Source organism: Ictalurus punctatus, chromosome 26 (assembly GCF_001660625.3).
Source record: "Ictalurus punctatus breed USDA103 chromosome 26, Coco_2.0, whole genome shotgun sequence".
Classification (NCBI taxonomy): Eukaryota; Metazoa; Chordata; class Actinopteri; order Siluriformes; family Ictaluridae; genus Ictalurus; species Ictalurus punctatus.
In genome coordinates, this window is record NC_030441.2 from 14,192,122 (window position 1) to 14,217,686 (window position 25,565).

General features: G+C 42.3%; 1 protein-coding gene across 5 annotated transcripts in view; it reads right to left on the reverse strand.

The window, feature by feature from the left end:
• The window catches only part of vps8 (VPS8 subunit of CORVET complex), a 111,662-nt gene that overhangs the window by 8,455 nt on the left and 77,642 nt on the right, over positions 1–25,565 (reverse strand). For 4 of the 5 annotated variants that reach the window (XM_053676411.1, XM_053676410.1, XM_053676409.1 and 1 more), the window contains exons 40-44: positions 24,323–24,403; positions 19,472–19,641; positions 18,884–19,073; positions 17,820–17,873; positions 2,978–3,058 (exon numbers count right to left, since the gene is read on the reverse strand). In XM_053676411.1, the coding sequence (XP_053532386.1) occupies positions 2,978–3,058; positions 17,820–17,873; positions 18,884–19,073; positions 19,472–19,641; positions 24,323–24,403 (576 nt within the window). The remainder of the gene's footprint in view (positions 1–2,977; positions 3,059–17,819; positions 17,874–18,883; positions 19,074–19,471; positions 19,642–24,322; positions 24,404–25,565) is intronic. The other variant, XM_053676412.1, reaches the window with a different exon arrangement.

Below are 25,565 nucleotides of genomic sequence, written 5' to 3' on the forward strand. Positions count from 1 at the left end.
TCTACATGTAATGACCAATCAGCTGATGCAGACTGTCTGGGTTGTCCTTTGATTGCTAGGGAGAAGGTCCATGTGGGTAATAAAAACAGAAAAAACAGTGTGTGTGTGTGTGTGTGTGTGTGTGTGTGTGTGTGTGTGTGTGTGTGAGGAGAGAGAGAGAGAGAGAGAGAGAGAGAGAGAGAGACTGGATGAGAGTCAACTTCTCTAAGCTCTACAGTATATATGAGACAGTTAAAGACCCCCCAAGGCTATCGCCATGGAAACAGGCATGTGATATCTTAATGTGATTCAGAGTGCATGTTCCTAACATTTTAGCCCGTGTGTGCATGGAGAAGTGTAAACACACTGATAAACATAAAAGATTTTAAATGAAAGATTCTATAATTAATGAAATGAACAGAGAGGGGGGGAAGCATTGATATACTTTAGGAACCTCATAATTTGATTTGATTTTGATTCAAGGTGCCTGGATATGATTTTAAATCAACTCATTATTAATCTTCTTTAATCTAGATGTTTCTCTTGACTATATACTATGTTTATTTGTCCAGAATAATAAACATATCTTTGTAAGCTCATAACTCTGGACTCATAATACTAGACTTCAATGCTAACCATTTACGTTACCTAGACATGTGATGCTAGATCTTTTATTTATTCTTACTATCATGCTGCTGTAACACTTTCATTTTTCAGTGGGGGATTGATAAAAGTTTATCTTACAGTATGTTATCTTATATCTTGTGACACTAGACCCATAACACGAGACTAGTGATGCTACAGTTATAACATCAAGTCGTACCACTAACGTCATAACACTAAGCTCGTAACGCTAGACTTGTACCCTTAATGTCATAACACTACACTTGTAACTCTAGACTTGTAACCTTAATGTCATAACACTACACTTGTAACCCTAATGTCATAACACTACACTTGTAACTCTAGACTTGTAACCCTAATGTCATAACACTAAACTCGTAACCCTAATGTCATAACACTACACTTGTAACCCTAATGTCATAACACTACACTTGTAACCCTAATGTCATAACACTACACTTGTAACGCTAGACTTGTAACACAAGACTTAAACACTAGACGTGTAACTCACTTGTAGACACGTAAACCTAGGCAGGTAATGCTAGACCTTAAGCATTACCCTTGTATCAATAGAAACATCACTGCAATTTAAGGGTCTTTATCAAGGCTTGTAACATTAGAGACTAACATTAGACTCGTAACTCTCTTATCCAAGGCCACAACACTTGTAAATCAAGGATCTTTAATAAAGAGACCAATAACACTAGACTGGTAACACTATAGACTAACACTAGGGATGTCAGGATACCAAAAATCTAGTAGTCGGTACCGATACCACCAAAAGTACACGATACTCGATACCAAAGTCGATACCACGGTGTGGTATAAAAATAAAATTAAAAAACTGAAATAAAAAAACTCTCCTGGAGGACATCCTCCTCTGGCTGATACTGGCAGAGTGAGATTGAGAGAGAGAGAGGGGGGGGGGGAGAGGGAGAGGGGAGAGAGAGAGGGAGAGGGGGGAGAGAGGGAGAGAGAGAGGGAGAGGGGGGGAGAGAGAGGGGGAGGGGGGGGGGGAGAGAGGGGGGAGGGTATTTTAGTTATCAAACACTGTCTGACAATAAGTGCACTCCTAAACGCACGCGTGCGCGCACACACACACACACACACACACACACACACACACACACCTTATACTCTGAATGCAAGGATTAGTTTAAATTCACTGATATGGTGGCAGGCCAAAAGGATTTATTAAAAGCATGAACGTTTGAATAATTATTAGTGACATTAGGCTACATTTATCTGACAGGACACGGGCTGAATGGCGATGCATGGAGGCCCATTAGGAGGTAGTTAGCGTTAGCGTCTTTAACAAATAACTGGCTATCGCTAACATTACATGGAGCTTAACGTTAGCGGGTTTCATGGCAACAATGCCAGCTGCCTCAAACGAATATAATACAGGACCGTCTTTCAGGTGCTTCGCCAAATTCCAGGTGTTTCCTGGTTTTGTTTGAAATGAACGATAGCATCGGCTGCACGCCGGAAACCGATACTAGCTTTCCTCTCAACGAGTCGGGGCGGAGCTAAACTTATTAAGCTAAGCTAAACTTCTGTAGTTTTTCCCGTGTGCTTGTAGGCGTTCCTCTTCTTCTTCACCACTTGTGGACCGACTAAAACACTTGCGCGTATTTTCTGCCCCCTTCAGGTCCGGAAGAATCGCAACCTTTGTACTTTCGGTACTTTCGTTACAAACGGTGCTAATGCTACTGCAGAAAAACAAGTACCGTCACGTTTTAAGAATGTTGGTACCGACTTGGTAGTGAAGTATCGCTTCTCGTGACATCCCTAACTTACACTAAACCCTAAAACTAGAACATAACACAACTCTACGTCAGATATAAACAGGACTAAATTATCCATTTCAGGTCGGACTGACCAGAATCACAGTAGATTAGATCAAATCAGGTCAGATATACTAAATATACACACAAACATGACAAAACAAATGGGGAAACAGTGAGAAGGACATACAAAGGAAGAGGACTGACAGGAACCTCGTATGTCGGTGTGTGTGAGACCTATCACTGCTTTGATGGAGTGAAGCAGTATATTTAGTGTGTTATGCAATACACTCTCAGGGCAGAGAGAGAGCGAGAGAGAGATAGAGAGTAGGGGAGAGAACGAGAGAGAGAGAGTGGGGGATAGAAAAAGAGAGAGAGAGAGAGGCAGAGGTTTGCCTCCTCATTCTGTGCATTGAGACTGATAAGAAGAGACAACAAAAAGAAAGGCATCATATCAAACCCATACAGACAGCACACATGGTGTAGAGGAACAAATATCATTGTGCTGGTGATGAAGAAGGGATTATATCTAGTGAAGGAACACTGAGAGTGGGAGCAGGAACATTTGTGGGCGTGATGTGTCTTACTCTGGAGGGTCCTCTGTACATGCAGCGCAGCTGGTCCCACGCCTGCGTCTGCTGGGCGTCTAAAGTCACTTCAGTCAGCTCCTGCAGCAGGACGGAGACGTGATCAATTAGTAAATGACTGCCCGTGCTTCCCTTCCGTTCTCACTGACTTCACATTCCAAAAGCGATACTACATTTAAGTAGTTAACGATTTTCAAAAGGCAGTTTTGAAATCTCAAACGGCGCTCTATCGAGCACGTTAACTACGCCCTGTGTTGTAGGAATATATCGTGAAGAGAAAGGCATTAGGGGTAATAATTACACGGAAGTAGACTTTTTAATCAATAGCGCTGTATATTTTGAAAGCAAGTCCAACTCGATTTTATATACAAACCAAAGCATCGTATTGGATTCGGACGTTCTGTCATTCAGCAGGAAAATAATTACAACATTATTTACTTGAATTCTTTAGACGGGGGTTGGGGACCAAAGAGCTCCACAGCAAGGAGGAAGATAAAACCTGAACCATACTAGAAAAGAAATTGTGCTGCTGGGATTTTGTGCAAGGAACAAATGTGGATAAAAGCTGCGAAAAAAAAAAAGTTGTTAAAAGTCAAAATGGTAGAGTTAATTGGGCATTAAAAGTGGCATTTTCCAGCTTGATAGCACATCAGAGAAACGGACGAGTGATTACCAACTGACGGATTTGGCATTTAAATAATGCCGAAGAGAGGAAAGAAAGAAAAAAAAACCCGACAGGGTTTGTTGGGGTTCGGTATACTTCCACTTACACGGCTTTTACTGATATTTATTTATAGTGTATATAGTCTAAGAGTAGCAATAGTGCCACCCTTTATCTTCATATAAGTGTTATTCTATCTCGAAGCGAATACACTGATCGTTCCGGCTTACTCCGGCCGCTCTCAATCAAGGACGAGCTCAAGACCAGAGTGAAGAAAAGACCTGCAAAGATCACCATTCGAACCCACACAGCCAGACAAGAACGTGCTCCCCTCAGGGAAGTGATACGGCTCTATCAGAATGAGCGCCGCAGTTAAAATGCCCACCTCATTGCATCTGTAGAGTACGGTTCCTTCACGGAGAAAAGAACTCACATCCACGTGTGATGGTAACACATATTTTCCTTCCGCTGAGAACTGGCCTCGGACTGTCAAGTCAAATTTCAAGTGCACTGCAAGTAAACTGTGTTCCCATTTTCTCTGTACATGTCTGTGGTAATCACACATAAGGTACTGACACAGTTGACAAAGAAAAGGCCTGAAAAACACCGCTGGAGTAGCACATCTTTCAGCTACTAAATTGCTCGAGTACAAAGCTAAGTCTCATACAGTTTGTAGAAAATTCACCACTTCAAGCTAATTATCTTCAGCGGGATGTTAGTGCCGATGTGTCTTTTTGCCACACTCAGTTTAGCAGCGGGTGCAGCAGAAGACAACACGGAAAGGCAAGACAAGGGTGTGGCAAAATGCAGGGCGTGGCCAATAAGAGAGAAAGATGCATGTCTGTTTTGTAGTTTTGCCCCCCCCAAAAAAAGACGAAAATACAAACAGCATGACATGAACCGCATAAATATTTGTCCTGTGAAAAGGAACGGATGTCTGCGTTCTAGTTTTATAACAGCAAGTGCCAGAGGACAGAGCTGAGTGCGGCAGAGGTACCATGAATTCTAGGCCAATGAACAGATAAAATAAATGCTGGATTCAAAATGTTCTTTTTGTTTCATCCAAAATGAATTAGCTGTTATCTGTGATTTCCACACAGTCACGAAAGGTTTGTTTCATTTCTGTTGACAAATTTCTCAACACTAGACTCAGAACACTACACTCGTAACACTACACTCGTAACACTACACTCGTAACACTACACCCAACACTACACTCGTAACACTACACCCAACACTACACTCGTAACACTACACTCGTAACACTACACTCGTAACACTACACTCGTAACACTACACCCACAACACTACACTCGTAACACTACACTCGTAACACTACACTCATAACACTACACCCGTAACACTACACTCGTAACACTACACTCGTAACACTACACTCGTAACACTACACTCATAACACTACACCCACAACACTACACCCAACACTACACTCGTAACACTACACTCGTAACACTACACCCAACACTACACTCGTAACACTACACTCGTAACACTACACTCGTAACACTACACCCACAACACTACACCCAACACTACACTCGTAACACTACACTCGTAACACTACACTCGTAACACTACACCCACAACACTACACTCGTAACACTACACTCGTAACACTACACTCGTAACACTACACCCACAACACTACACTCGTAACACTACACTCGTAACACTACACTCGTAACACTACACCCACAACACTACACCCAACACTACACTCGTAACACTACACTCGTAACACTACACTCGTAACACTACACCCAACACTACACTCGTAACACTACACCCAACACTACACTCGTAACACTACACTCGTAACACTACACTCGTAACACTACACCCAACACTACACTCGTAACACTACACCCAACACTACACTCGTAACACTACACTCGTAACACTACACTCGTAACACTACACTCGTAACACTACACCCAACACTACACTCATAACACTACACCCAACACTACACTCGTAACACTACACCCAACACTACACTCGTAACACTACACTCGTAACACTACACTCGTAACACTACACTCGTAACACTACACCCACAACACTACACTCGTAACACTACACTCGTAACACTACACTCATAACACTACACCCACAACACTACACTCGTAACACTACACTCGTAACACTACACTCATAACACTACACCCACAACACTACACCCAACACTACACTCGTAACACTACACTCGTAACACTACACCCAACACTACACTCGTAACACTACACTCGTAACACTACACCCACAACACTACACCCAACACTACACTCGTAACACTACACTCGTAACACTACACCCACAACACTACACCCAACACTACACTCGTAACACTACACTCGTAACACTACACTCGTAACACTACACCCAACACTACACTCGTAACACTACACCCAACACTACACTCGTAACACTACACTCGTAACACTACACTCGTAACACTACACTCGTAACACTACACTCGTAACACTACACCCAACACTACACTCGTAACACTACACTCGTAACACTACACTCGTAACACTACACTCGTAACACTACACCCACAACACTACACCCAACACTACACTCGTAACACTACACCCAACACTACACTCGTAACAATACACCCACAACACTACACTCGTAACACTACACCCAACACTACACTCGTAACACTACACTCGTAACACTACACCCACAACACTACACTCGTAACACTACACCCAACACTACACTCGTAACACTATACCCACAACACTACACCTGTTACACTACACCCACAACACTACACTTGTTACACTACACTCGTAACACTACACCCACAACACTACACTCGTAACACTACACCCAACACTACACTCGTAACACTACACCCACAACACTACACTTGTAACACTACACCCACAACACTACACTCGTAACACTACACTCGTAACACTACACCCACAACACTACACTCGTAACACTACACCCACAACACTACACTTGTAACACTACACCCACAACACTACACTCGTAACACTACACCCAACACTACACCTGTTACACTACACCCACAACACTACACTCGTAACACTACACCCAAAACACTACACCTGTTACACTACACCCACACCACTACACCTGTAAAACTACACCTGTTACACTACACCCACAAAACTACACTCACAAAACTACACCTGTTACACTACACTCGTAACACTACACCCACACCACTACACCTGTTACACTACACCCACACCACTACACCTGTTACATTAGTCTCACAGCACTACACTCGTAATAGTTTCTGATTCACACTTCACGCGGTTCATGTCGCACTTGAATTCATTTTACAGCACTTTCACACTGGAATAGAAGCTCTTGAATGAACAACGTTTGCACCACAGGGTGTACACAGCATAGTAAAATGGCCTCAATATTCCATTATATGACCACGCAATCTTCATCCTTAATGGCTACCCATAGCTATTTTTATCACCCGAAGCCTCTCTTCTACTTTCTCCAGGAACCACAGCACAGCAGAACACATTACAGTCCAGCTTTTTGAACCTTCAACCAGGTTATGAGGTTTGTGAATGGCTGCCTTACGCCCCAGACTGTAACGCTCTATGAGTTCATTCCGTGTTTCCCCTTGAATACCAAACATGCTAATAAATAATGTAAAGTCTGACTCACCCATAAAGCCATTTCTGTAAATATCTCCACTTACAACACATTCAGTGATGTCATTCCGACTTACTGATGTGGTCTCAGACACAGTGTGAGGTACTGTAATTAATAAACGATATATATATACGCATCATTTCTCTTGAGAGTAATTAAAAACGTAGAATGTTTTGTCAAACGGCAAAGCTAACACTGTAGCATGAGTTATATCGACTCCATTTTAAATGTCTCCTTGAAAACTGTTTTGTTCCTCCACAATACTCAGAAATATTAGCCATTTTCTCTTGAGTGTGCTTGAAAGAAAAGAAAAAAAAAGTGTGTTTTCAGGAACTGTTTACTTCATCAGAGCGGTGTTTGTGTGTGTCTGTGTGAGCGTCTGTCTGAACTCAGGAGCAGAAGTGTGATTGAATGCCTCTAGAGTTTGGAGGCAAATAAATGCAATTACTTTTCTGTCTCCTTCGAGCGCAAAAAGAAATCAACTCCGTCACGCTTTAGTCATTTATGTTGGCGAGGCGTGAGCCAACGGCTGGTGCGCGGCGTGGATTTTTTTTTTTTCGCGTGGCTGTGGCCTGTTGAAGACCAAGCTTCTTCAACATGTTATTTACCTCTCTTCTTTTCTCTCCTTTTTTAAAAAAAAATACAGTATCGCATTCAGGTTTGGGTCAAAACAGACCGTCTGGAAACACCAGAACGCAGTGGGCTCACGGCAACAATCAGACGACATCGACGCTAAACTCGGTGGCATCGCATTGCTGTCGACATCTGTTCAGATTAGCACTTGAATAAGATTTACCACCCCAGCTGGCCCTTAATTACAGTAAATTCTGGCATGGAGTGAGAATACAGCCATGCCAAGCAGAAGCCACATGTTTCCTTGATTCACATAGAACACTGTGCTAATGAAACCTCTGTGTTTTTTTTTTATTTTTTAATTTTTTAAAGGAATAGATCGCTCCAAGTACTAACAGTCAGCGATGAAATGAAAGTCGGAGGGACATAATATAATAATATTAACACGCACAAACTAGCTTTTATTCATTATTAGATATATAAGCATTTTGAGATGGAAGTGTTCCTTTAAGATCTTGAACAAACAGAATTTGATGAACCTTCAGGGACTTTCTGGAATCTTCCAGAAGAGGTGTAATGTATAGACATGCTGGGGTTTACAAACGCAGTACATTTTCGCTATAGTCCAATCACAGAGCAGGAGAGTTTGTTGATCACTTTCTTATTATTGTCATTAAAAATGATTTGTCAAGTGTTAGATTCGTAGACCTAGTTAATCTTTTCTCTTTCCTTTTAATGCACAAAAAAGTTCTGTTTTCGACTATTTTTGGACAAGGAACCCGAAATGTGCTCCATGAACAGAAAGCGAGGGCGCTGCATCTTTCAAGTGAGAAAATCAAGAGTAGACGAAAGATTAGAGGGGAGACGAAAGACCTCCTACTAATGTGAGAAGGTGGAAGGGGGCAGGGCTTCCAGTGGAACCGCTAACTGTCAGTCATTCCAGATTCATATATAGATTGGCTTGAAAAGACAGCTCTTTTTGGGGCAGTGGTGGCTTGGTGGTTAAGGCTCTGGGTTACTGATCGGAAGGTCGTGGGGTCAAGCCCCAGCACTGCCAGGCTCTGGGTTACTGATCAGAAGGTTGGGGGTCAAGCCCCAGCACTGCCAGGCTCTGGGTTACTGATCGGAAGGTTGGGGGGTCAAGCCCCAGCACTGCCAGGCTCTGGGTTACTGTTCGGAAGGTCGTGGGGTCAAGCCCCAGCACTGCCAGGCTCTGGGTTACTGATCGGAAGGTTGGGGGTCAAGCCCCAGCACTGCCAGGCTCTGGGTTACTGATCAGAAGGTTGGGGGTCAAGCCCCAGCACTGCCAGGCTGCCACTGTTGGGCCCTTGAGCAAGGCCCTTAATCCTCTCTGCTCCAGGGGCACCGTATCATGTCTGACCCCAGCTTCCTGACATGCTGGGGTACGTGAAGAAAGAATTTCACTGTGCTCTAATGTATATGTGACCAATACAGACTCTATTATTATCATAAAGTTTGGCAGTTCTGCATTGTTTAGTCTGTTTGAATCTGTTGGTGCTTGTTCCTCTTTCACATGGTTTGTTTAGGCAGGAAATGATCTGTGCTCTGAAAACTGAACTGATGAATACAAAGAGAAAATAGACACCAAATTTAAAACACAAAATGTTTTAAACTAGTTATTCATATAATTATCTAGTAACTGATTAACTATTGGCTCCATGTTTTTGGGTGATTTTTATGATTTCTGATTTATGATCTACACGCCCTTTAGCCAACATTGTTCCTTTTGGGCTCGTTTCATTATTCGGAGTGAGAAACCAAACCAAATCGCAAAGGAAACAAAAACATCAAATTCCGCTATTTACTCAGCAAAAAGATTAACAGTTGTGAAAGCACCTTAAATTAATTGCCAAACAATATCTTCCCTACTCCATATACAGTATAATCGATCAGCTATGATTGGTGTCTGATTTTTAACACTGACTACTGTGAGGGAAATGATTCATTTTTACTTTGTAATAGTTCTGTTCATGTTCATCAGTGGATAACGCCTAAGAACGTCACGTCATTTAGATTAGTACCGAATGTTTATCTGCTTACAGAGAGACAAACATGTTTTTATATTAAGGGTTCGTCTGCACATTTGCTAAGACCCTGAAACAAAGCCTGTTTGAACTGCCTCAAACTGCTCCTTATCGGTACATAGAAGTGTATCGTGCCCTGCACTTCATACATATATATATATATATATATATATATAGTACATGTTCAGCACAAGCACATCAGAGTGCTCTCATCTTCTATCCTGCATTCATCCTTCTATAATAAACTTCTTCATCTGAGAGGACGAATCTGCAAGACAATATTGTGATTAAGGTGTTTACATGAGTCGCTTTTAGAATATTCCTTTCATGTCCAGGTGTTACGTGTTATAGAACATAGCTCGATTAACTGCACACGTCATTACGTCCCCGCGCCACGCCGTCCGACATCCCTCCAGAATTTCACGTATCGACATACAGTTCGTCTTCGTTATGGGACCGTATACAGTTTTGGGTGTTTTTATTTTTAATTTTACGAACGCTTCAAGTGCGGTTCATTATTTGTCATGCTGTACGTGCAGATAGACGACTGCTTGAAGCCGTGGGCTGCGTCCCAAACCACATACTTACCCACTATATAGTAGCTGAGATACATGTATTTTGCCTAATATATAGTAGGTAAGTACGCGGTTTGGGACGCAGCCGTGTTCTCTTGTTTGCCGGTTGAGCGCTGCCGTGTGTGTACGTGTCCTGTCGCAAAATGCGGTGAAAACTCCCACACGAGGTTAATAGTGTGATTAAGGTGTGTACGTGTCTGTAATACATGTTGATAACGCGACTAAAACAGGAGTACTCCACACGTCTTAATTCCATGTGTGTTTACTTCGAGTATGACTTTAATCATACATGCTCGTTTACATGCTCGTTTCTTACTCAGAGTATCGTCTTAATCTGGTTAATATCATAAAATTGTTGTCCATGTAAACGTACTGATTGTAATGTTTACAGCCTGTCACTTTAAAACAGTAGCCCTGTGCTGACATTTCAAACACCTCTCTGGTGAATCCACATGCAGCCTCGTTAGCATTAGCACAAGGGTTAAATATTAATTAAAGGCGAAGCTCACGACAGCTCGACCACAGCGGTGAGCCATCGCTACGAACCCCCGAGCAAGTGTGACACCTGTGTATGTGAAGAGGCTTCAGGAAAGAAGGGCCTTTCGCGCAAAGTGGTTGTAGAGTGTGACGTTCATGACACCACTGAGGGTGGCAAAAAGCCTGATGGGAAGTCGCTGTGATGAGTCACTGATTATAATCAGGGAGATAAATCCGCCCCCCATCAGGGCTCCTTTGAAATGAAAATGTGCTCTTTCAGAAAGAAGACCACTTTAGTGAAGGTCCCAAGCCTGTGCCACTTAGAGACAAAAGTTTAATTGCAAAAATGGCACTAATGCATCAGGCTAATGAATTCAATCCATAATTAAAAGTGCAAAATTAGCAGAAAAAATATCTTCCCAGACTTTCCCAGAGATAACGCTATACTAACAGGATCTAGGACGACTCCATCTTTCGTTTAAGCAAGATAACACGTCTCGAACAATTTGCAATTTGGATCGTTTTTACCTAAAGGTGAAAAATACACAACGGCGTCTGTCCAAGTAAATCTGTGGAAGACTGTTTAAACCAGCCGAAGACAACATGACAACATCCTCCAACAACAACAACAGCTTCTTAGAAAAGGCTTTCACACCCGAATAGGGTTTTCCTTATTTATTATAACACGCATATTCTACATTCTTTTATCTTGCATTCATATGGTATTTAAAACGCCTTTAATCTGTGCTATACATGCTTATGTATACAAGCGGCAAGCTTTAGTTCCCTCTTCTGGGAGGAAATCTTTAAGAACTCGCCATGGCTGTCGAGAACTATTAAAACATGCAAAATATTATTTTCTTACACCAGTTTGTATGTGGGAAGTCTTATTTGTACAGCACCTGCAATTTTTCCCTTTAAATGCACGTGATTTATCAGATTGCACATAAAAATGAGTATTTACAAAGGCAGAAGTCTGCATATCCCATGCCCGTTCGTTGCCTATGTTTCTTCTCATACATGCATACATCTGAGGGAAGATCATGAAAGAAGTGAAAAGTCCATGCAAAAATAAATAAATAAATAAATAACACGGTGGAGAAATTGGAAGTGTGGCTGATTATATATTCTCTTTAATGAACTTTGTGCATTTAGCGGCGGTCAGTTTGGCTCAGTGTTGTCAAGCTCGCCATTTTCCAAAACTCCCAGCGTGGTAATAGATATGACTTATTTATGGAAAATAAAAACATTTCCCAAAGTGTAGGACATCAAACACAATATGTAATGAGATCCATTTTCCAATAATGTAAATCACGCAATCAGCAATGATGGACCATTTTAGGATCACGGTAAAAAAAAATCATTAGGCTATTTATCCAAAACTATGCGCTTTAATACTATTTTTCCATTGAGAAGATTTTGCTTTCACAGATCTGGCAACCCTGCTTATGTCACATACACTTAAATTTCACTGAAATCTGACAAAGAATTTCATACCATTCAAATAGGACTCTTTTTTTGTTGACATTTTAATTAAAAAACGTTATTATATGGGAGCTGCAATACAGCACGAAAGATCTGGCAACCCAGATTAGTTTAATTACACGGTTATTTTTACACGTAGCTTATCCCGTACACAGCATTTTACTTTTGTTAGAGCTGAACAGGCTAAGGATTTAAAGGCATGTCAGCTGTATTAAAGGGTCATGAAACACTAAACTACATAGGGTTCGTGTCACACATCATAAAAGACAATGTTAGCATCCGTTCATTTTAACGGTAGGAGAAAACTGCTATTTTCGTCTTCTGGGTTGAAAGTCTACATCGTGTCGGTGTCACAGGTTGTGACTCGGCAGTGTATTATAGTACTTCGATGATGCGTCGGTGTCTCATAATTATTCGTCAGACTACGTGTTCTTATCCTATGAGAAGATGCTGTCTCTTAATTATTCATGACAGCACGTGGTGCTTTCCTATGACAGACGTGTCCAACTGTAAGATCGCGTAGTAGATGAGTGAGGCGTTCATGGGTCGCGAGTGTCTGTTTCAGTGGTGTAAGAGTTCGAGTGTGTTGCATGGCTTTCTTCGCCATGCTGCCACGCCCACTCCCGTCCCTTCTTCTCACAGCCACTCCCATTCAAGTTGTAAAAACAGCACGGTCTTGCGGATGAGACGTTAAACGGAGGTCCTGACTCTCTGCGGTCATTAAAATCCCAGGACACTTCTCGTAAAGGAGTAGGGGTATAACCCTGGTATCCTGGTGAAATTCCCCCGTTGGTCCTTCTCTATCACGGCGCCCTAATAATCCCCATCTCTGAATGGGCTACATGACTCTCTCCTCTCCACTAATAGCTGGTGTGTGCTGTGGTTCTGGTGCACTGTGGCTGCCGTCGCATCATCCAGTGGTGACTGAGGAGATCCCCCGCTCAACAATGTAACGCTATATAAATATAAGGAATTATTTCAAAAACATTGTGCCCTTGACACCATTTCCTTGCTCTGACACGAGAGTCTACATGACTAAACCATTTATTTCTTTGTTCCTGACCTGGCATTCGTTCTGTATCACTCCCGAGCTTTCTGACAGCTCTATGATTGATTTTACAGTGTTTTTTTTAAAATGCAATTTGCACTTCATGCAAAACAGATTGAGCAGGCGTTCCCAGGAACTGTTCACGTCATGAGCTCCAGATGCACTGGAAATGCTTTTTTTCCACTGGATTGAGTCCCTTTTTTACGGCTGTCCAAATAACCTGGACAGCCGTGATCAGAATTCTACCAGATGTCATTCCTTACCTGTCCCAAATAAGGTCTAGTGAACACTGACCTGTTGATGATTTCGCTTTAAGCTTTGGAGTGCCGTCGTAGTTGCAAGATAAATTGTCAAATAGAGCTTCGATTTCATTTTTACATTCACAAACATGGAGGGGAAACATTTGTGCACTCCAGTGTAGAGCTTCGATCAATATCCGATCAATATCCGATCAACTGTGCTGACCGTGTGGACCAATGTTGCATTTCCAGCACTCGCTTACGACATCGCTACGTAAAACCGAGGTGTGAAGAAACACTGATTTGAACTGGAAAATTTGTCCAACATTCTACGATTTATGTATTTATTTATTGTTTTGTAATGCCATGTCGGCATCAATGGCTATTTTCATGGCAAGATCATGGTAAGTAAAACAGACTATTCCCGTAAATCCGTACAGCGTTACAACGATACGATTGTACAACATTCCAACAGTTTCAACAACAACAGCTATATAAAGTCCTCTAGGATTCTAGCATTTTTCCTAGTGAGACATTTTGGAAGACTTCTAGGTACGTCTTTTCTGAGTAGAATTGTTGTCTAGTGTTGTTAAAGCGCACCTATAATGGTTTTGAAATGTGCCTAATTTTGTTTCAAAGCTCTCATACGATAGATTTGCATGCATCCAAGGTCAAAAAACAATTTAATGCACTCATAATTTAAATTGCAGCATTACCTTTTTTCCCACCAGTGTCACAGACGACTCGTTCAATGATCCGTTCTAAACGATTCATTCTAAACTCCTCCTTTCAGAGAGCATACTCTGCTCTGATTGGTCAGACGTCCCAGTCTGTTGTGATCGGTCTGCCGCCGTCAGCGAGCAGCCGATGAAGACCAGAGGCGGGGGTTTTTTTTGTTACAAACCTACGTAGGTTTATACAGGAAGTAAAGTCTGGAATCACTAACGACTCGTTTCAGCCGTTCAGAATCGATTCCTTCTTTTGGGAGTCGATAACTCGGTTTGTCGTGCGCTTTCATTTTTGAAACTTTGCAGACTTTTTACATTCTCAAACAGCTCTATAAAGCACTACATGAAAGGTAATATCTGAAAAACCATAATAGGTGCACTTTAAGAGCAGGACAGTCCAACAGTCGACGATGGGGCTCAACTGAATCGTATACTGTATCTGTATCTGAACGTGTGTTGAATCTGTACTTGTTAAACTGTATCGTTTTTTCATACTATGTTATCACGATGCGCATGATATCGTCCAGAAAAAGCCGACCGACACCCTTAATAGAAACGTTTCTTATAAAACCATGTGCACGGAGATGCTGCTTCACTAAGCTGATGGGTTCTGCTGAAGGCCCTGGCGATGCGTGGACACTGTGCATCATGACTGATTTGTGAGATAATCAGACAAATCGCACTCTCAGCGCACGCTGAGCCCGTGGCCAACGTGTGGTAGAGCGGCTTTAATCCGAGAAGCTGTGGGTGTTGGAACAAATGAACAGAGATTTCTCTGTCACTCCTGCTGCATTGACGGTGCTATGATTAGCTCTCGATACTTGACACTACTGTTGAAAAATGCACTCTAATTACGATGGTTAATCATCGCCGCATGGGTGATGACAGATGGGAATGTCACGCGGAGGAGGAAGGGAACAGCGAGGAAAACCCGGCAAGGAGGAGTCCGAGACTGGATATGAGGACAGAAGAGGAACAGGCGAGGTCGAAGGGGTCACGCTAGATATTTCGCCAACACTCTGCTGTCAGTTTAAATGATAATGTAGACAGACAAGCAATGAATTTTAACTGGAGAGCGAGAGACACTGAATTCTCCATGGAGAGAAAGGAAGCGCATACTGCCACCGGTGGTCCCTGAAAATCTTCTGTGAAAGAAATGAAATGAGAAGAAAACAGCGTGTGTGTGTGTGTGTGTGTGTGTGTGTATGTGTGTGTGTGCGCGCATCAGCGCACAGAGACAAAAGAAGGGAGTGAGTGAGTGGCGTCGGGTTCAAGCCATCATAACCGAGCTAATGTTTCAGAGATGGGAGTGCAGATGAGAGGCCGACTCTGTTTCACACATGGCTGCGTCTACAAAACAAGTCAGAGACTCTCTCTTTACAGCGAGCGACTGAGTGAGAGCACAGCCCGCGGCATACTCTCTCCAAGCCTGAGCTAAGAATGTTACGCTTTCAACGTCAGAAAATTCATGTTCTGTTTGTTATTTCCGTTTCCCCCTTCCGCTGCTCTGTGTTTTTATGTCGTCGACTGTATCACTCTTTATTGAGACTGCACTTCTGTACATACGCCCCGCGGAGTATCATCTTTGATGATACACCATTGTAGCGATCGGTATTTCTTTGGGGTTCAACATTCCTTTACCCAGTCACTGCGCGATGATGTCGGAAGTCCTCCCAATCCTGACTGTTTGGAAACGATGTCAAGGGAATTTGTTTTCCGAAAGCTGTTCCGCAGCTTTGCGTTTCACTTCGTAAACTAAGCAACGTTGGGTTGAAAATATCGAAACAGTTACCATGTTTAACTCCATTTATTATGACTATTTATTCTGGTGGCTAAATGATACCAGATTTAAAATCCAATGCTAAATAAAAGGATATGCTGGATCAAGTGCTACTTTATACGCTGCCGATTAATGAGGGTGGAAAGCCATTTTGTTAAAGGAAACCTCACTTACACTTGATTAATGTGAAAAACGAGGACTATCCATACAGTAATATACTGACAGTACACTAGACTCTTATTAGATATTTACGGGTGTCTGGGGTTCAGGTGGTAGAGCGGGTCGTCCATTAATCATGGGGTTGGCGGTTCGATTCCCGGCCCACGTGACTCCACATGCCGAAGTGTCCTTGGGCGAGACACTGAACCCCAAGTTGCTCCCGATGGTAAGTTAGCACCTTGCATGGCAGCTCTGCTACCATTGGTGTGTGAGTGTGTGTGTGAATGGGTGAATGAGACACAGTGTAAAGCGCTTTGGATATAAGTGCGCCGTGTACCATGTACTTTGTTTATCAACACTTGCCATCTTACTTGATTTTTACATTTTAAATTAGCAGTAAAGAAACAAAACGTGAACCGCTTTTTCCGCTCACATTTTCTATTCCTGATTTTTTTTTCAGGCTTAAAGGCAAGTCTTTGTGTTTAAAGCCCAGTCCATACAGGATTTCGAGTTTTATTATTTGTGATTGTCGCGGCCAAAAATGCTCGATTATGCTGCGGCTTTTTTTTTTTTTTTTTGGCAGAGGTTTTTTTTTTTATGCGTTTTTTTCCCCTACTTCAATTGCCGAAATTGCAGCTGCACGAAATAGTTTCTCACGGTCTTTTGCAGTGACGTTTGTTGCTAAATGAGACCTTTTAGCTGTACTTTGCGAGGGCTTTGGCTGAATGCGCGTTGTGATGATGTCACATGATGCGTCTTGGTAAATAGTTCGAACTTACATAGCGCTTTTGTAAGCTTAGCGGTTCTACAAAGCGCTTTACACTGCCTCTCATTCAACCATTCACACTCACACACACACCAATGGTAGCAGAGCTGCCATGCAAGGTGCTAACTTGCTATCGGGAGCAAATTGGGGTTCAGTGTCCTGCCCAAGGACACTTCGGCATGTGGAGTCACGTGGGCCGGGAGCCGAACCGCCTACCCTATGATTAGTGGACAAAAAAATTTTGTTTGCGTTTGCTTGATTTGGTGTTAATATCTGCGATACCGGAGGCACTGAAAGCCAGTGGTCAAGACCTGACATCTTGGATGTTTCTACTCAAGAAAAATCCAGCAACCTTGTAGGCGTGAACTACACTCAGATAATTAGCATTAAAAAAGATATATCGAAACCGTGACCTTATTTAACGGCGGTCGGTTATTTGAACCCAAAATGTACCTAATGCCGAGTCATTTCAAATTTCCCTCCAATTTCTACACATTGCATTTCAATTCATAAAATGAACAGCATGAACACGTGTCCTAGATGATCTCAAATGAAATCAGCATGCAATCCCATTCTGGATTATAATCCCATCGCACTGTAATCACAGGGCTCGTTACCTTACCTTTCTGTGATGAGTCTCGGCGGCGGTTCCCCGATGGACGGATGTCACTTTGGTCTGAAACACAAATGAGGGACGACAGGTGAGTGCTCTGACGCACAGCCGCACTGACAGAACGGGGCGAAAAGGAGGGGAGGGCTAAAAAGAAAAAGGGATGAGGACGGACAGGTCGAATTACCGGCCCGGGGTGGCCTGACCTGCTGAAACATCAAACACTTCATCATCACGAGATAAGAGAACAGGAGGTCATGACAAAAGCGCTGGAGTAGATAGTCACATGGTTTTAGCAGTGAAGTGACCAACCGTCATGTTTAAACCAGACTAAACAACTACACTGAGATCAAGCATGTAAATTACATTCACAGATGTTTTCTTTTTTGTTATTATTTGAATTCATTAAAAACTCGACGGAAAGGAGATCTCTACATGTTGTGTTTAATATTGTTGTATTCGTCCAGGGGTCAAATGTTATGAACACTTTTAGCTTATTCTTGAATTCTAGCACTGCCTAGTTCACAGATCGTCTTGGCAACATGTACTGCATTGTTTTAAACACGCCCACCGATGTGTTTTTTTTTGGGGAAGCTTTGAGATACAGGAACACTTCGTAACTAAAATACACTGGTGAAAGCTCACTGGCGTGTACACGCTTCTGTACGCTCTCGGTAGCGTATCGCGCCCACTAACCGACAAAATACACTAAACTAAACGCACGCACACCTCGGGACAGCCATGCATTATGAATGCTTTATGATTTCAATTCATTCATCATGGCTGATAAACAGCGGCTTCTGGGGAACCTCATAAATCACTGACGGAACCGTAACAAGTTAAAGTGACCTACATTAGCACATATATGAATAACAAATAGGAGGAAATCAATGTGTGTGAATGAAATGGTGTAGCTGAATAAAATAAAGTAGCCCTGGCCACGTAGGCCAAAGAAATTCATCGACGTTGAATAATCCATCGTTTAACAGGCGCCTCAGAGAAACACACTCAGCTAAAATGGTCAGAGCTGCAATGACGGATAAACTTTAGTATTTCGAATGAATTAGTGATCAGACCTGGGCCAGAGAAGTGGATCGGACTCGGCGTCCCTCGGCGAGCAGGCGGTCTCCGGGACGAGCTCCCTGACTGGAAGTGCACTTATAACAGCTCCACGAGTGAACCCGATCTCCCGCGAGTCCGGGATCTTTACCAACAACCCATTGCTCCTTCCGCTGTAGGCACTGACAGTGATACAGGTGACCACAGCTGGAGAGAGACACGCATAAGTACACAAAAACATCAAGATTGATACTGACTGATTAAATATTTGGCTAAATATATATGACTTTTTATGAGGGGAAAAACAAAACAAAACAAGAAACAAAGGAAACGCCAAGCAGAAGTGAGTGCATATATTAATAAGCACGTCGATTGTTAACCCCTGATCAAATACGCTGAATGATTATCAGTATTGATATAAATATGTTTCTGATCACGTAGATATCGTGAGTCATGTAAACCGTGACAGAGGCTGGTAAGAATGTTCATTTCCTGATTAGAGGTCAGGGAGCTCATTTGCATATGACCACTTCCTGGAATATGACCGTGTATGTTAGAGTTGCAAATTGTTTTTTCCCCCCTGAGTGTTTGAGGCACGTGTGTACCTGAAGATGATGATCTCCTCTTCACTCTCTTGCCTCCTTTTGTACTGCTGCAGGCAGATGTTGCAGTGGTCCTGTCGAGGGTAGAGTCCCCTGCTGACGGCCTTCCGCAGGTGGGCCAGAGACCAGTGCAGGTCCGAATTCAGAAGATTGGTGGTGGTCTCCAGCAGAGTCTGCGTAAGAGACGGGTTTAAAAAGAAACGTTTAAAACATGAATTTGAAATAAAAACCAGGTATATCATGCCATTGTATAATGTGCATGGTGCTACTGCATGAGCGATAACACAGGGTGTGTGTGTGTGTGTGTGTGTGTGTGTGTGTGTGTGTGTGTGTGTGTGTGTGTGTGTGTGGGATGGGTGTATGCATATCACAGCTTGAGAGGAAATGGAAGGGAGGAGAGAGAGAGGCTGGGTGAATGAGAAGGATAAAAGGTGGGGGAAGGTGAGTGGAAGAGTGAGAGATGGAGAGGGAGGATGGAGATGGGGAGAGAGAGAGCGAGAGAGAGAGAGAGAGAGCGAGAGAGCGAGAGAGAAAGAGAGAGAGAGAGAGAGAGAGAGAGAGAGAGAGGTAGTCACGGCTATCAGACAGGCCTTTCAGCAGCCTTCTAGTCCATTTCCTCTGAGTGACAGGCTGCAAATTCCCTTCGGTCACACACACACACTTCTCGAGGACAGGGCATTTATAAACAGGTGCGCGCACACACACACACACACACACACTCACACACACACACGCAATAATTGCTCACCTTCTCCTTTCACTCAATCTTCCTCTTTCTCTCTCATTCACACACACACACACACACACACACACAAACCCTCAAATAGCCAAACACTTTAAAAGTCTCTTGTTTTCTCCGCAATCTCTCTCTCTCTCACATACACACACACACACACACACACACACACACACACACACACATTAATGCTGTAATAATGTTGCCGCAGTTGAAAAAGGCCCAAGGCAGAACTCTCCGACGGTCTCCATATCAACCCCTCCCTCCCTCCCTCCCTCCCTCCCTGATCTCATCTGCCCTCCTTCACGCTATTGAAACCCAGCCGCACCGCACTGCCCATCAAACTGCACATGGAGATGGAGATATGTCCGCTGTGTCCCTGACAGCGCTGCCACTCAGGAGAGACTTGGATCAATCACACGTTTGAGAAAAACACCTGCGGCTGTAAAGCGTTAAAAGGTCTTGTACTGTGCCGAAATATTCCTGGATTTGAAATAATAACGCTTAAACAGAGTCTTATATCATTTAATCACATCGATCCAAGTCCCAATTTTAGGAGAAGAATGGTGTGATACCGCAGTGAGCAGAATTCCTGAATCTGATTGGTCAGAAGATGTTGATTCATTTTCTATAATAGCAGTTCTGACAGTACGGCTACAATGTTTATATTAATGAGCTCGCTCGAATACGTTATCGTTTCTATAGCAACAGCTCATTCACAGAGACTTGTATTGAACAGATTAATTGAATACTATCACACTAGTATTAAAGCAAGCATGCATGGCTGACCTTGTGCTCTGACCCCAGCTTCCTGACATGCTGGGATATGCAAAGAAAAGAATTTCACTGTGCTTTGATGACCAATAAAGACTCATTATCATGCATACTTACTTGTGTATGTCTGTTAGTGTTAGTGCTCAAGTGTACATGTATGCCATTGTGCAGTATGCATGCTAGTATGCAACAATGAAAGCTTGTCAGTAGGCTAGTAGAAAAGTATGCTATTATGGCAAAATACTCATGTTAGTGTGCTAGTATGAAAGTATGCTAGTATGCATATACATCATATTTGCATGCAAGCCTACTTGGACACTTAAACACTAGCAGATTCTCATACTGACACACTAGCCTTCTTGTACACTGTATGCTAGTATGCAACATATGCATATGTGCTAGCATCCAACGAAGAATGTTTGTTTGTTAATGTGCTAGCATGAAATGATGCTAGTACATTTATGCATACGTATATACTGGGACACTGTAATATTTGCACGATAGCCTACTCGCACACTTAAACACTAGCATATTCACATAGTGACACACTAGTATACTTGTACACTGTGTGATAGCATAAAATAATGCTAGTATGTCATTATGAATGAATATTATGACTATATACCAGTAATGTACCTCTATCTATCTATCTCTATTGGTATGCTAGTATAAACTTATGCTAGTATGCAACATTTAATGCATGTTAGTATGCTAGAACAGTATGAAAGTATGCTAGCATCCATACAGGCATTCTTGTATGCTAGTATTCAACAATGAATGCTTGTTATTGTACTAGTATGAAAGTATGAATATATGTTAGTGTGCTAGTATGAAAGTATGAATATATGTTAGTGTGCTAGTATGAAAGTATGAATATATGTTAGTGTGCTAGTATGAATATTTGTTAGTGTGCTAGTATGAATATATGTTAGTGTGCTAGTATGAAAGTATGAATATATGTTAGTGTGCTAGTATGAAAGTATGAATATATGTTAGTGTGCTAGTATGAAAGTATGAATATGTTAGTGTGCTAGTATGAAAGTATGAATATATGTTAGTGTGCTAGTATGAATATATGTTAGTGTGCTAGTATGAATATATGTTAGTGTGCTAGTATGAAAGTATGAATATATGTTAGTGTGCTAGTATGAATATTTGTTAGTGTGCTAGTATGAATATATGTTAGTGTGCTAGTATGAAAGTATGAATATATGTTAGTGTGCTAGTATGAAAGTATGAATATGTTAGTGTGCTAGTATGAAAGTATGAATATATGCTAGTGTGCTAGTATGAAAGTATGAATATATGTTAGTGTGCTAGTATGAAAGTATGAATATATGTTAGTGTGCTAGTATGAAAGTATGAATATATGTTTAGTGTGCTAGTATGAAAGTATGAATATATGTTAGTGTGCTAGTATGAAAGTATGAATATATGTTAGTGTGCTAGTATGCACATATGCTAGTATTCAACAATGAACGCTTGTTAGTGTTCTAGTATGCATATTCATTCTGGTATACTGGGACACTGGTATATCTGCTGCTAGCCTACTTGCACACTTAAACACCGGCATACTGGCATACGGACATACCAGCCCAGGTTACAAGAATGTTAGGTTTTTTGGTCCACTTTTTATTTATTTATATATATATATGTCTCGACTGACAGACTGTAAGCATTTAAACTTTTATTCCTTAACTGGAATTCTACGAATGAACTGTGCAGTAAAACAAAATACTGGGGACTGACTCGTACAGACTGATCGATGCGAACGAGTGAACTTGTCTTGACGTTGTCTCCCGCACCGATTCAGTACAGTGCGTATCGAAGGAAAACACGACCTCTCAACAGGCAACAGAAACATTCGGTCCATTTTTTCTGAGAGGCACAGAATGCGGTTCTGTCAGCAACAACGCCGCTGAAGCGCTGAAGAGAAAACGAGCCGTAGACGCTTCTTGAACTTATCACTTTCTCCGACGCAAAAGTGTGCTGTCACTTCTCACACTGCGAGACGAGGAGGGAAAGTGCAACCAAAGACGAACAAAAAGGCAAGTGTTTGATGTTGAAAAGTCTGCAAAGTGTGAAGAATCGTGCTACGTTAACCAATGGCGTGTGAGGGTAAATTTGAAGTGATTTATTTATTTTTTGACATGATTACCATTAAGAGGAATGTTGTTAAAATAGGCAACAAAAACTGTTCCATTTAATTTGCTCCTTGCTGTGGAGTGAAGACAAATTGACTCTTCAAAGGTTTTCAGACAGACTCCAGTAATGACTGCATGACATTTGCAAACCCACTAAAGTTCAACCCTGTAAAGTCTGCTAGAATTACAATCTCAAACGTAACACAGAAATGGCCAGTTATATAACATTCATCTCCAGGCTAACCTCATGCAGGAATGCATCTGTGGTCATTTCTAGCAAATATTTCAAACAGACCATATAAGGAAGTGAATGAAGTGCACCCGATACGTTTCTTAGGCAGTGTTGCCTCCAAATTGTATCACATTATAGCTGTTGTCGCTTACATTACAGCTCTTTTTCTCCAAGTTAATAATCAATACATTCAAGTTGTCATGAAACCAAAATCTTCTGAAGACTTCTGTTATATGAGAGCCATATCTCCCTGAAGTTCTCGCCTGGTGTCCCACTGAAGCTAAGCAGGGTTGAGTCTGGCCAGTACTTGGATGGGAGACCTGCTGGGGAAAACTAAGATTGCTGCTGGAAGTGGTATTAGTGAGACCAGCAGGGGGCGCTCACCCTGTGGGTTCTAATGACCCAGTATAGTGAGGGGGGCACTATACTGTAAAAACAGCACCGTCTTTCAGATGAGACGTTAAACCGAGGTCCTGACTCTCTGCGGTCATTAAAAACTCCCTTATCGTAAAGGAGTAGGGGTATAACCCTGGTATCCTGGTGAAATTCCCCCGTTGGTCCTTCTCTATCACGGCCCCCTAATAATCCCCATCTCTGAATGGGCTACAACACTCTCTCCTCTCCACTAATAGCTGGGGTGTGGTGTGGTTCTGGTGCACTACTGACACTGGAGACTCCTTCCAAAATGGCAATTTATTCTCATGTTCTCCACCACTTCCTCAACGGTGTGAATATAATGTTACTATAGCAACCAGAGTTTCCAGGCACCACAATGTCATGCTCAAATCTCGAATGGGATTGGCCCAAAGCTTACTTTGTGATGTCACAATTTCAGCGCATGATACAGGATTCCGCCAGAATTACCGAGAGATTGTTTTAAAATGGAAAAATGTTCATTCAGTGCTGTTTTTACACACACACACACACACACACACACACACACACACACACACACACACACAGAGTACCTGTTCATAGTTGAAAGTTTCCAACATGCCCAGAATGAGGCCCTGGATCTCTGCTAACTTGCCCTTCCCATACACTGGATCCTGAGGAGAGAAAACACACACACACACACACACACACACACACACACACACACACACACACACAAAACCAAATCGGTGAGTTTATTTGGCTAGGCTCCTAAAGTGCGTGTTCATTGCTTGCAGTGAAACAGCAGGGCGTGATGAGGAGGCACACCACAGAGAGAGAACGCTCCAAATCTGCACAGGATCCAACCAACTACAGCCGAGTGGAATACCAACACACACACACACACACACACACACACACACACACACACACACACACACACAAAGTGGTGCCAAGCCAGCAGTGGGCATGTTATCTGGCAAATGCACACACTCGGGTAATTCTGCCCACAGCAGGAACTCACACCCAAACAGTCATGGAGATCAAACTGCTCTCTCTCTCTCTCTCTCTCTCTCTCTCTCTCCCTAACGCACACACGTATACATGCGCACCCACACACACACACACACACACACACACACACACACACGGTGTTGGTTTTATTAAGCTGTGCCGGCTCAAGTCCAAAAGTGAAATATTTGCATGAATTATGTTCCTGGACTTCAGAGTCAGTTTATTCACCCGCTTAAGTGTTTCTGTGCGTCCTGTTCAGCTAACGCAGATTACCTGTGTGTAGTAAAACTTTCCAAGACTTAAAAAAAAACAAAAAAACAAAAATAGAGTTTGGATGACTGCCTTCAAAAACAAGTACTAAGCCTGGAAAAAAAAAAAAAAAACTGGATAGAAAATCAATAAGGAAAGCGCAGGGGTTTTATTTACGTCACATAAAAGCGAGACATGACTTCAAACTGAAAAATACAAAACACACTAATATAATGATATACACATCAGAAGATACATAAATGGCAAGAAATGACGTAAACATCTAAAACGAGTCTAATTTACTGCAAATATACTGCTGCGTGAATAACCCTGGTTGTAACGATCACATAAAATCCCCGTGAATGTGCTTTAATTAAACAAAATGGCTTCCTCGCTCATTACTCAGCAGCATTTAAAACAGCACTTGATCCAGTACGTCATAGCATTGTATTTATTTGTAATCTTGTGCCCTGACGGGTAATTGTACACAAAAATTGATCACAGCGACGTGTGTCGGTAAACGAGACCTTTTATAGCGGTACTCGTGCACGGCGCACGTCGATCTAAAAGGGC